We start from the raw sequence: 12,370 nt of genomic DNA on the forward strand, positions 1-12,370 counted from the left end.
TTTAGATTGGATATTAGGAAAAATTTCTTCACTGAAAGGGTTGCCAGGCATTGGAAGAGGCTGTCCAGGGAAGTGGTTGAGTCACCATCCCTGGAGGTATTTAAAAGACATGTGGACGTGGTGCTTAGGGACATGGTTTAGTGGTGGACTTGTCAGTGCTACGTTAGTGGTTGGACTCGATGACCTTAAAGGTCTTTTCCAACCTAAATGATTCTATGATTGTATTCTAAGTTTGTAACATGACTGTTGCAATAGCAAGGACCAGAAGCTGGTGTCCTGGATCATGCTTATTGGTCCTATGTTCCCGAGTTCTCTCCTCTCTGAGCCAGTGATAAATGCCTCATTAATAACCAGGGCAGCAAAATAAAAACAACTTTTGTAACATGACTGTTGCAATAGCAAGGACCAGAAGCTGGTGTCCTGGATCATGCTTATTGGTCCTATGTTCCCGAGTTCTCTCCTCTCTGAGCCAGTGATAAATGCCTCATTAATAACCAGGGCAGCAAAATAAAAACAACTCTGAAAAATCCTAGTTTGTATGTCTTCCAACCACACGGCTTCAAAATATTCTAGTTAATTTGACTTAAAAGATATCCGGTAGTTCTGACTGAAAGAAAGGTCTCTGTTACAACTCTGCTTTTCATCTTGCAAAAAAGAGAAAAAGCTGTCTGTATTCACTTTACTCTGCATAAAATTTTACGAGTTCAAAAGTACAGTTCTGATGGAAATTTAAATGATTAAATTTCATTTAAACAGCATTCCCTTTTAGTAACATTCTGGCTCCCAGCCTATGAAAGACAAGGTCCCCTTTTTTCCCAATAGGCCCTAACAAATCTTTATCTCTCCAATTATATCTGGAGTCATGTGATTCTGATGAGATCCCACATCGTCTACTGAGAGTAAAATCATTGTATTTGTCTAAAAAAAGATATAATCCTCAAGGGATGCCAGCCTAGACAAGGCTGAGGACTGCAACACAACTTCAGTGAAATAAAGTACTACATTAGGGAAAATGCAGGTTAATGAGCTCACTCAAACTGAGTTGTATCAGGTTAATTAACAAGTGAAATATTCCACTTTTGATTAAACTGATCCCAGACAGAGTATTTAATTGAATTTTTTCTAATGAAAAATCGAGTATGAATCTGCGAAATAAACATTTTCCAGTTCACCATGTTGATTTTGCTGGACTGATATTTTTTCCAGAAAATAAACAAGTTCACACAGAATTATGCTAAAATATGTCTTGAACTATGAAAAAAATTGCTTTCTCTCACTCTGACAGCTGTCATTCATAGCTGCTGCCCATCAACATTTCTCTTACTTCCAAGTAACATGAGAATTTTCTCAATTTCTCAACCTCTGCTGAGATAACTCACAATCTTTTTCCCTTTTGGGGTTGTTTTTAAATCTGAATGCTATACTACTGTTCTCTTTCAGCTTAAGAAAGAGAACTTAAGACTTTCTACCTTTTAAAGTGGAAAAGCTTAAAGCTTTCCACTTTTTCATTTCAGGCAGGCATTTTTCCTCAATTCACATACTCACAAAGAAATGGCAATAATTTTATCAGAGAGGTGTCACCCACACTCTGGAGTTTCCCCTTTGTTTCGTTGGAGCAGTAGATAGCTGTGCAGGGGGCAGAGGGTGCGGGCAGAGCAGGGAATACCCCAGCGTGTTTGTGCTAACTGGGACTATGTGCCATGGCAACTGCGTTTTCCGCACTGAAACTCTCCCTGATGTGAGAAATCTTGCACAGTATCTGAAAGCAAACATCTCCACAGGCTGCTCTCAAATCACGTCTAATTGAAACACATCCAAGTCACGAGACTCATCTGATTATCTTGGTAAGACCTGACAGATGTGTACAGACATCTATCATTTGGAGAGCTGGAAAATAGCTCAGATTTTTAAATGATTGGGAGAATCGAGGAAACAGTGGTGCTGAGAGAGGCTTTCCATGATTCTGGTGTCAATTTAGACCTGACTTTGTAATCTGGAAAACATTAAATCAGGCACAGAGTTCTGAGTTGCTTTAAGCATTTCAAACCACGGCATGGGAAGAGGAGGGTTTTCACCCATCCATCCCACAGATGACCATCTGCCACACTGTGCTTACTCTGTGCTAATGCCAAAATAAACTAGTTATCGGGGGTCCAGTATCTGTGGGACTATAAGGTCTGCCCAGGAAACTGTGAAAGACTAGAAACAATGCTCTTCACAGAAGATGTAGCTGATATATATTCCTCATTGTATGAAGTCTGACATGCCTTCTACAGTCTCCCATGTGACTGCATTAGCAGTTCCATTCAGGTTGGTGATTAACAAAGATCAAAGGAGTAAGTAACCAATAAGACCCTAAAGCCCCAGTTGTAGAAGAAATGTGGTTCAATAGCTCCCACTCTTTCCAATTATTAGCTGTGGATCAATATGCATTATCTTTTAACCATGCCAGCACTTCTCTCCAGATAATGCTCAACTGGAGTATTTGCATTGGATCTGCGCCCTAGCTCCGGAATTAAATAAGCAGGGCAGGCAGAGATGAAAGTCACTGACAGCAAAGAAGGAAACTCCTTTTCATGGACGGGATTACTCCAGAAAATGAAAACATCAAAAGCTGACGTGTGCCAAAATGGAGGGAAAGACGGATTCGGGACAGAGTATTACTCTGATGGCATGGCATGGCATTGTGAACATGGGTCCTGAGGCTGTACCTTGAAACACGTGCAAGTGACTGTGGGTAAGAGGCAAAGGGATTGCTGGAGGGGAGGGGACCTTGAATGTCAGAGCCGGTACCACCTCAACCTGTACTTCTTCTCCACAGTTAGCACCATAACAGTATTTCTTCCCTGGCTTGCCCATCTGTCTGCTCTCTGTTCCTCTTAGCCATTGCAATTTAGGCTGCCTGCTTCAGTGTGAACTCCAGAAACTTCTCCCACCTTCCCTACCGAAAGATGCTCAGTCGCTTTTTGGGTTGAGGCGTCCTGTTTTTCCAGGCAGGCACACCCGACTTGGAGTATGGAAACTGAGATAACCTTAACCTTTCAGCCACAGACTTTTAAAGGAAGTTAACGAGATGGGCAGTAAGACGTTCACACACAGTACGCTGCAAATAAATATCCAGTTTTTGAAAGCAAGTGAAAAAGTTGTGCTTGCATTTCTTCTTGTGAACCTTATTTCCAGGCTTGTACCTAATAACTTTGCAACAAAGTCTCATTTAGTGGTTTTTGTCTGGCCAGGTGATGCAAAGTGAAATCAGGCGGAATGACAGTATGATGTGGTTTTTGGTCTCTCCAAATCTAGTGAGTCTAGACATGGTGGAGTGGCTCTGCTTCCCAATCAATTTCCCGGATTGTAAGCATAGTTTGTGTCCTTTTCCCTGCCCAAATCCAGCCAAATGCAAGGTGGGACACCTTAAAGTGAATTTTGTTTGCCTGTGACTATTCCATAAGCTGTCGTTCTATAGAAATAAAATCTGCTTCTCATTATTTACTGCTTTCTGTAGTCCTTGTATCATTTGTAAGCTAGATCAGCAAAGATTTATGTTACCATTTTGTTTACCAACAAGAACACTGAATAACATTACACTAATTCATGATTAACAGAGGGTGCTGCTAGAAGCAGCCCTGTTCCCCACGAAGTCCCCATTTTGAGATCTGTCAGTAAGCCAGTTCTGTTAATTCCACATAAGGAAAATTTTAAAATCAGGATTGAGCCTGGTGTAATTTAAAAGCCATGGGGATACCATGATGATTGATATTCCATCCCGTGTTTATTTCTGTAGCCCTGAATGCATCTGTTCATATTTTGCACTAACTGGCAGCAGGGTAAGCGCCTCAGTTCTCTTTGAAATATGGGACCTATGTGTTAGTCTTCCAGCACTTTGATGTTTATTCCATTTACAAGGAACTATCAGATTATCTCCTTTAAGACTACCGGGTTAAATGGTTGAGGATAGACACATCCAAAGAGAAAGCAACACAGTTTTTGCTCATGAGATAGAGAGCAACTTATCAAATAAGGAGCAGTTCACTGCCTAGTCCCTTACTTTACTCTGTTATGAGTCTCAGCCTGCAGGGATTTTATTTCCACATTTTATGTTTGATAGATGTTCATACAGCTAGTCCGTCTAGCAGGTTCAGGAGGGCCTAAAATCCGAAATTCCCAGTGCACTGCAGACACAAAATATCCCCAACATCCTATAAAAAACTGAAGGTCTGTAATAACGCAATCACCACCACAGAAACCACAGCTATCATGTACCACAGGAAGAGAGCAAGAGTCGTCATGAGGAACATGAACAGATATGAAGAGTCTTATCATAAAGCTTAAATTCCTATGGCCAGGCCTATCTTATCCTGTAAGCAAAACCCCAAGGATTTGTTAGGAGGAGTTCAGAAGTGCTTTTCTGAAATGGACCCTTCCCTGTGGTGTAAAGTAAGGCAAAAAATTGTTACTATCCCTGTTACCTAGCCTGAGGGAGATTTCTGTTCTGATCTCAAATTAGATCATCAGTTTAATGTTCAGTGCATGAGCAGACATACCAATTAGATACTGAGAAGCTGTAATAATGTCAACGGCAGCAAAGCAACCTCCTCACATACTGTCTCTCCACCTGTAGCCAATTTCTGATGCTTTAGAGAAGGCATAAAACCCTCCAGAAGACGTGATATGCATCAAGTCAGCAATTATTTTTTTTCTTGGCTCCCACTGGTGACTAGTGGCAACCCTGAAGCATGGATGTCATGTAAAAGAATATAGACATGATGTGAGCAAGGCAGTCAAACCATGATGGCTCCTTTCAGACCTCCTTAAGATACCAACAAATCAGCTATGCAGAACTCACTCCAAGCTTCCTCAGGCCAGAGACATTCCTCTTCCCTCATACAGTTCTTTCTGTGAATTTAAGAAGTATCCATTTCAGCCCGTGGATTTCCTTTGGTCACACTGCCCTCTGTGGAGGTGAAGTCCGGAGACGTACTTTCTGGGAACCCCTCCTTGGATTTTCACTTTTTTTCTCAATGACAAGTTACTTAAGTCATATTCTTTTCTTGATATTTATCCATATATATATAAGGTACCATCACATCCCCTCTAGATCTTCAATTTGTTATACTAAAGAGGACCAGTTTTTCTTTTCTTTTCTTGAAGGAGATTCTCTTTTCCTTAACTACCTTGGAAATCCCACTCTGCATCTATTTCACCTCCCCCTTTTTCTTACAATAACTATGCACAATGGCATTAACAAAATGCACTGGTGTTACCTGTGCCTTGCACAGTGGTGCTGATTCTTCCCTAGAATAATGCTTTTCCTTTATATCGCAGCACTTTGCAGCTCAGTCACCCCGCAGTCAAATACTGGCCCACAACTTGTTTCTTATCTTTTGATCACAATTGGTAACTACCTGTGACCGCACAGAATCTTATGCCTTAGTGTTTGGAGCTTTTAATTTTTTGTTTGTTTGTTTTAATTATTTTAATACTATTCTTACAACTCTATCAGTCCAGCTCACATTTTTAGTTAGGCAGAAAAATCTCACCTCTGTAACGCCAATATTCCCAGACTTTGTGTGACAGCATGTGTAGGGAGTGCATTTAAAGTAGGATTATTCTCTTCAGATTAAGCTTTCTGTGTTAGAAATGGCAACTTCTTAGATTCTTTTTTGGCCAATGAGGAAAACACATAATCCCAGGGCTCAATTCATCCCATACGAGGAGGAATTTAATCTCCCCAAGAAGTATTCACTACTCTCTACTGACTGTAATGATGATCTTCAGTTCAGGCACAGATACCTACACTTGCTGATGTCCACAGGTTTGCTGTGGGATTCACTTTGTGCTTTTTTTTTTTTAATGAATTAGGTGACATGAATTGTATCCCTAGTTCTTTTTCCTAGATTGCTAATCTCAGCAATAACAGAACCAGTCCCAAAACCAAATTTGAGGACAACTAGAAATATCTCCATTGTGATAATTTCCCTTTTTATATTACCTACCACAGCCTCCTTGTAAGACTGTTCTTTAATCAGTTTACAATCTCTCTATTCATCCCCATCATAATAAATAATATAAAGTAAAATCTGCACCACAGTCTCAAGCAAAAGGTCTGCCTACTTCACTACCCTTGTATCGTCATCCAATGACAGATATTTAGGGAAGAACAAAGGGGTGGATGTAGGGTGATTCTGCTCATGTACCTCCCTTGTGATACCAGTACTGCATCAGTAGTTCGGGGACTTCCTGGTCAGAGGTTGCTCTCAAATCATCATGTTAGTAACACGGATGGATGTTTCCTCCCCAGATCCATGCAATCCCCAGTTTTGGCCATCACAACATTCCCTGGCAGGGAGCTCTGTGGGAAGGAGTATTTCTTTTTGTCTGTTATGCCTTATTGTTCTTAAATCACGGAAGCAGTCAATGATATTTCTTGTTGATCCCCACCAATATCATAGTTCTCTATACTGTGCCTTCATTCCAGTCTGAAGAGGCTCAGGCTGTTTAGCATTCCCCAGCGTGGAAGCATGTCTACATCTATCACTACGTTGTTACCATTCCCTCCGCTCTCTGTAGTTCTTCTGTAAAGAATTTTCAGTGGGACATTCCATCAAATGCTTTTTTGTGAATCCATAGAGACTGGGTCTAATGCAGACTGGGTCTTCTTGTCTAAGAAGTGATTCATCTTGTTAAAAGATTTACTTTTAACAAAACCCTACCTTTGATAAAACCCATTTGTTGCCATGTACATGCTTTCCCTGAAAACTGTCCTAAGGTTGCTGGGTCAAGTGGCCTGTATAATTTTTTTCCAGTCTTCGTTGAATACAGCAATGTGCAGATTCTTGCTACTAAACCTACATTTTCATGTGCCAATTATTTCAACATCCTCACATGGAGATTATCCAGGCCCCCTGGGTTCAGTTCCTCTATCACTAGAATTTTATCTTTAATATAGAGCTCTACCAAAAGATTTACTTTTAACAAAACCCTACCTTTGATAAAACCCATTTGTTGCCATGTACATGCTTTCCCTGAAAACTGTCCTAAGGTTGCTGGGTCAAGTGGCCTGTATAATTTTTTTCCAGTCTTCGTTGAATACAGCAATGTGCAGATTCTTGCTACTAAACCTACATTTTCATGTGCCAATTATTTCAACATCCTCACATGGAGATTATCCAGGCCCCCTGGGTTCAGTTCCTCTATCGCTAGAATTTTATCTTCAATCAATATAGATACCTCCTCAATTTCTTTTACCACTCTTTCCTTCCTAAACAATTTATAACTAGCAATTTTTACATTCCAGTCATGCAAATAAACCCACTAGGTTTCAGTCATGCCAATTATATCATATTTCTCATAATTCAGCAAGAATTCCCAATTCCTCTTGCTTTTAATTATATACTCACAAGGTGCTTCTCCCCAGTCCCTCTCTCTGGACAGCCGCCTACAGTGAATCACATATGCTTATTATCACATGGTGGCGGGGGAGAAGGGTGATGCAGTACCGCTCTGGATCTGTGAAAGTGTATGGCAAGTTCATGTGTTTATATGTTACAGATTTATTCATTTCTGCAGGATACACCTCTCTTGTTCTCTGGCTCCTTCTCAAATGTGCATTTAATGTCCATATTTATGGCCCATTTTGATGCATCCTTACATACCGTGTAAAATCCACTCTACCATTTACTCCTTAAAGCGTGCTAAGGAATATGTGGTACAGAGCATACAAAGAGCTACAGACCCCTTGTGCTGAAAATATAATTCCAAGAATACAAAACAAGGCTATGCATACCCATTCCTGATCTCCCTGACTTCTATAGAGCATGGTGAGCAACATGGAAAGGCTCGTTGTTTATTTAATGGGACGGTACTCTTAAAAGGCACCTATGCAGCTGCTTTTCCCTCTGAATGTGGATGTTATTACTGAGATTGTCTGTTCATTAGCAAGTAAAACAAGATCTGAGTTCATGGTTTTCTCTATTAAAATCAAAGCAAACACACTATTGAGCAAAATCGGCTAACTTGTTACTGCTTCCCAGCTCTCAGACTCCTCTACCTGTTAGGATAAGATATGCCACCTTACCTACTTCATGTGTTCATTTTTTCATGGCATTTATATTCTTGAGTCACGGAATCTACCAGCTAGTTTACCACTGCTGCTATTAGCACATCACTTGCCTGGTATCTTGTGAAGTGTCCAGTACTGACACAAGCACAGACCTAGATGCAGGTGTGAAATAAGATATGCACGCAGTCATATTCAAAAAGAAATGAAATGATAGAGAGCTCAACTCTGAGACACCTGATCACAGCCAAGGAATTCATGGCCCAGGAGGAGGCAGCAAGTACCCTGTGCAGCGTGTCAGTGCAGAACAGGACTCGTGACCAGCACGAGTACGGAGCTCATTGAGTACGCTTTAGCTTCATCCCCTTCCAGAGATTAGGTGCATTGCTCTTACAGAAGGTACCTCCAGCCATGAGGGATCCAAAGCATTGAACCCACTCTGAAAAAGAGAGTCTTCATCCTCTTTTTGGTAGACTGTGATTCAGCATACTTTTGAGTCAGGAATTGTGCTAAATAATTACAGGACTCACCCACCAATGAAATATATATGCTCAAGTCCCTCTATTCCCAGAGGGGATTCACAATTATATTTCTCAGGCGCTAAATGCTTTTCGGATTCTTTAGCTGTCCTAGACATGCTGGATAAAAAAACCCTCTAGATTCACAAATTATTTCAGAAATAATCACAGCATTCAATCTCTGTTAGAGATGTCAGTGAAAACTAGAAACCTGCAACAAGATGAAGGCCCGCTTCACTAATGTCTGTACAGAGAGTGTGTGGCATGATTTTTGCACCTCTAGCTCTGGCATCTAAATGAACACTTCAGATAAACAGTGGGAGGAGAAGACACTAAAAAATTTTGTTTGCTTGCAGCCTAAATGTCATTTTAAGGTGTGACTGAGTCCCAGCCCCTCCAGCCAACTGGAAGCCCTGCAATCCTGTCCCTTGCAGCATCAGCCTTCTGGGAACTGGTCCTGTTGTGTCTGCGCTACAAGATCTGCTGTGTTGCAGCTGCACCAGTGCAGGGAGCAGAAAGTTTTGACGGTACTGTGACTGTAGGGAGAGAGAAATCAAAAGCCTGGTGGCTAGAATAAGAATGTGGCTCACAGCTGGGAATGTTAGGATTCTCTGGAGCGTTTTGACAGCATCACAACCACAGAGAGCATTATTGGCATTCATGTGTTCCTGGTGGGATTCATGTTGCTTAGCTTCAGACATTGGCAGTGAGGAATCAAGGACAGGGCAGGAGCTATAGGAATGGTGCTGACCATAGGCTGTGGCCATATGTTTTGCTGACAGAGGTGTGAGGCTATGGAGTGGCTACTGAAAGGACTTTGCCTGGAGGAAGGCTGTTGTTGCAGTCATTTTCAGTATGCTGTTGGTAAAGCTTTAAGAAAGGTGTTACTGAAAGTATGGAGTGCATTCAAGCTAGTGCTTTTGACTAATTTAATACACTACTGTCTGTGTACTTAGTGGTATTTACTTGACGTTCTTCTGGCATCCCAGGGTGTTTGTGAACAACATGGTGACTGTATGACTTGTGATACCTACGGGACTATGGTCAGTAAGTGTGCTGTGGACAGTGTGATGAGCCTAAGGGATTGATTACTCACAGATATATTGAGCGTTGTGGGTGTATGTATAAGCATGACCACAGTGCTGCTGGATTGGGGCTGGCTGGTGCCTTGCTGCCCTGGAGCTCAGATAAAATGATCACCAGTCAGGCTGAAAAAGGCCATGACAACATACTGACAGTCTGGTATTGCGAAGCAGTAAGCCTGAATGAAGATCTTTCATGGTTATTTTATGCTGACATTCTTAGGGACAAATTTAGACATGTGTCCATTACACCATTCCTGTCCTTACCAGAAAAAACTACGGTCAATCCTGAACGAGGCAGCTGTCTGTCTAAGCCGATATATCCCTGTACCTGGCTGGATTCTTTCTAAAGGTTGGTCACTCCCGCTCTGCTAACTGAAGAGTACTTTTCACCAAGTTAGTGTTTCAAATAAGAAGAAACACACATGTGGCTGCTGTGGCGGTGTGGGGAGGGGAGAAACAGCCCTCTCTCTCCTGCTTTCACCATAACTTTCTAAAGCTGGCTTCCAGCTATCTCCTGAAATCACCCACTACAGCACAGCTTTGTTTACCCAGCACAGAATAGATCACTGTATTTCTCTTCTCCCACAGATAACTCAGTTTTCTGAGTGGGCTAGAGTCACACAGTTACAAGTTATCATCTCACACATAAATCTTGGCTTGGAAAGCTTTCAATATCTGCCAGAAATGTGGGCATGCTTGATTGTCCCAATCCCAGCTAAGACGCTCAAAAAGTCGGAGAATCTTAAGCTGCTCTCTCAGGCTGCTGTGGCCTAAGTTTCCTTCTAAATCAGGAAGAAAAATCATCTTTTGTTTATACTTTTTTCTAACGTCAAGGGGGTTACTTCGGTGCACTCATTTCAGCACGGAGCTGTTTATTGACAGTCCTAAGGTTGGAGTTCATGAACTTTCCTTTTCATACATCAAATTGAGTTTTAATGACCAACTAGTTCTTGAAGCACTATCCTCAAAAATACCAGTGAGTATACACAGCACCTCGGGATGCAATGGACTGTGAGCTGCTCTACAAGTTTGCCCCACTTTATAGTACATTCTTACAGAGCAGTTTTACCAAGACCCTATAAACTTCCCATTATCGGGGAGGCTGTGTCCTCAGAGACACAACACGTAGGATGATTAACTGTTCCTCTCTTCCCACAGTGGTGAAGGACCAACTCCCCAGTTGGTCCCTCCTTGGGCAATGGCAGGATAGCATGGAAACAGCCCAGCAAGCAGGAACCAGCATCCACGAGCCATCGTTGTCCCTCTTATACTGTGTTACATTTGTAAACTTTATTTTCCAGTCACATAATCCAGAAAAAAGCCCTTTCAAAATCAGTTTGGATGTTAGCTCTACCAGACAGCTCTGGGAGAAAAGACTGTCAGTTTGCATCTGTTGAGACTTAAATCAGTCCCATGGCTGCTACCTTCCATCCACCCTCCAGTGTTTTATTTCTTGGTAAGTGCCAGGGTACAGCAGAGGAAATGAATGCAGTGATAAGCTGGAGAGATGTCTTCTCGAGTGGTTCTCAGCAAGTAAATGGCCGAGCAGGGAAGAGAAATGAGCTTTCTTGTGCCCAGTTGTACCCTTTAACGGCCATTTCTCTACTCTAGTTCAATAAACATACAATCCAGCCACCCGGAAGGGTTTGTGGGTGGTCATTTACTTAAGGGATGCCAGAAAAGAGGAAGTCTAGGCTACAGCCTGATAAAAACTGTGACCTTTGTGCTTTCCCTGTCATTCAGACCACTGTCCTATGGGTTATTTCGGAGGCGATTACAATTAGATGTCAGAATCTCTTTAACAACTACCAGCCGCTGCCTTTTGTGTGCTCCATGGAGCAGCTCCCAGAAGGGAAGCACTGACCAGTCTCTGGCTGCAGTGCCCATGAGGGTAGCACATATTGCTTGTCAGAGGTTCAGCTGGCTTTAGAGCACAGATCCTGCATCAGCCAGCAGGTAAACAAGCAAATCCTTGCTCTCACTGGAAACAGGTTGCTTTTCAACAAAGAACTGTTAAAATCCTGCCTTTCTCTGCAGGGCGAATCTGCTTTAAGATACAAGCACAGAACAGCTTGCCTGTGTGTTTATCACACTGAGCCAAGCACAAAACAACACAAGCTGGAAGGAAGTTGTTTTATACTTACCAGCAGCATTGATATTTTCCTCACAGGAGTACCAGATCCCAGTGTGGAAATACCTGAAAAGGAAGCGGTCATCTCCCGTCTCCCAGCTGTAATGAACCACATTCTGGTTTGTCTCATTTGCAGTCTCGTTCCCGCTATAGTTGAGGCAGTTTGTCTTCTTCTCTTTCCCACAGCTCGGCTTGGGGACCCTCTGTGTGCCCTCACACCAGTGGGTCGTGATAAAAGCTGTTGTAGAGAAGAGGAGAGCCATCAGATTCAGACTCACTGCTAGCAGGGCTCTGCATCTTCGATTTGTCTTCATGGTAAATCTGCCCTCCCTCCCCCTCCTGCTGAGAGAAGAAGTCAAAGGGTTTTGTTTTATTTGGGAGGAGGGGGGTTCAAAGCCTCTCACGATTCAGAATCCAGTTTTCCAGGCATCAAAACTCTCAGCTTCGTCCAATCTGTTGTTGTAGCAGTGAAGGAAATGCTGCAGCCAGACTCCCATTCTTCTCTTCACTTGAAATCCTGCCTTTGTACGTTAAAGGAGCAGCTGCAGGCACGGAAGAGTGGCCGTCCCCTTGTAGTCGG

The 12,370-nt window shown here is 42.3% G+C and overlaps 1 protein-coding gene across 1 annotated transcript in view; it reads right to left on the minus strand.

Annotated features, from left to right (window-relative positions):
• The window catches only part of GSG1L (GSG1 like), a 54,281-nt gene extending 42,177 nt beyond the window's left edge, over positions 1-12,104 (minus strand). Inside the window, exon 1 of the mRNA XM_019471706.1 lies at positions 11,804-12,104. Coding sequence (XP_019327251.1) covers positions 11,804-12,104 — 301 coding nt within the window. The remainder of the gene's footprint in view (positions 1-11,803) is intronic.
• Positions 12,105-12,370: the final 266 nt, after the last annotated feature.

This window comes from Aptenodytes forsteri, unplaced genomic scaffold (assembly GCF_000699145.1).
Source record: "Aptenodytes forsteri isolate BGI_AS27 unplaced genomic scaffold, ASM69914v1 Scaffold26, whole genome shotgun sequence".
Taxonomy (NCBI): Eukaryota; Metazoa; Chordata; class Aves; order Sphenisciformes; family Spheniscidae; genus Aptenodytes; species Aptenodytes forsteri.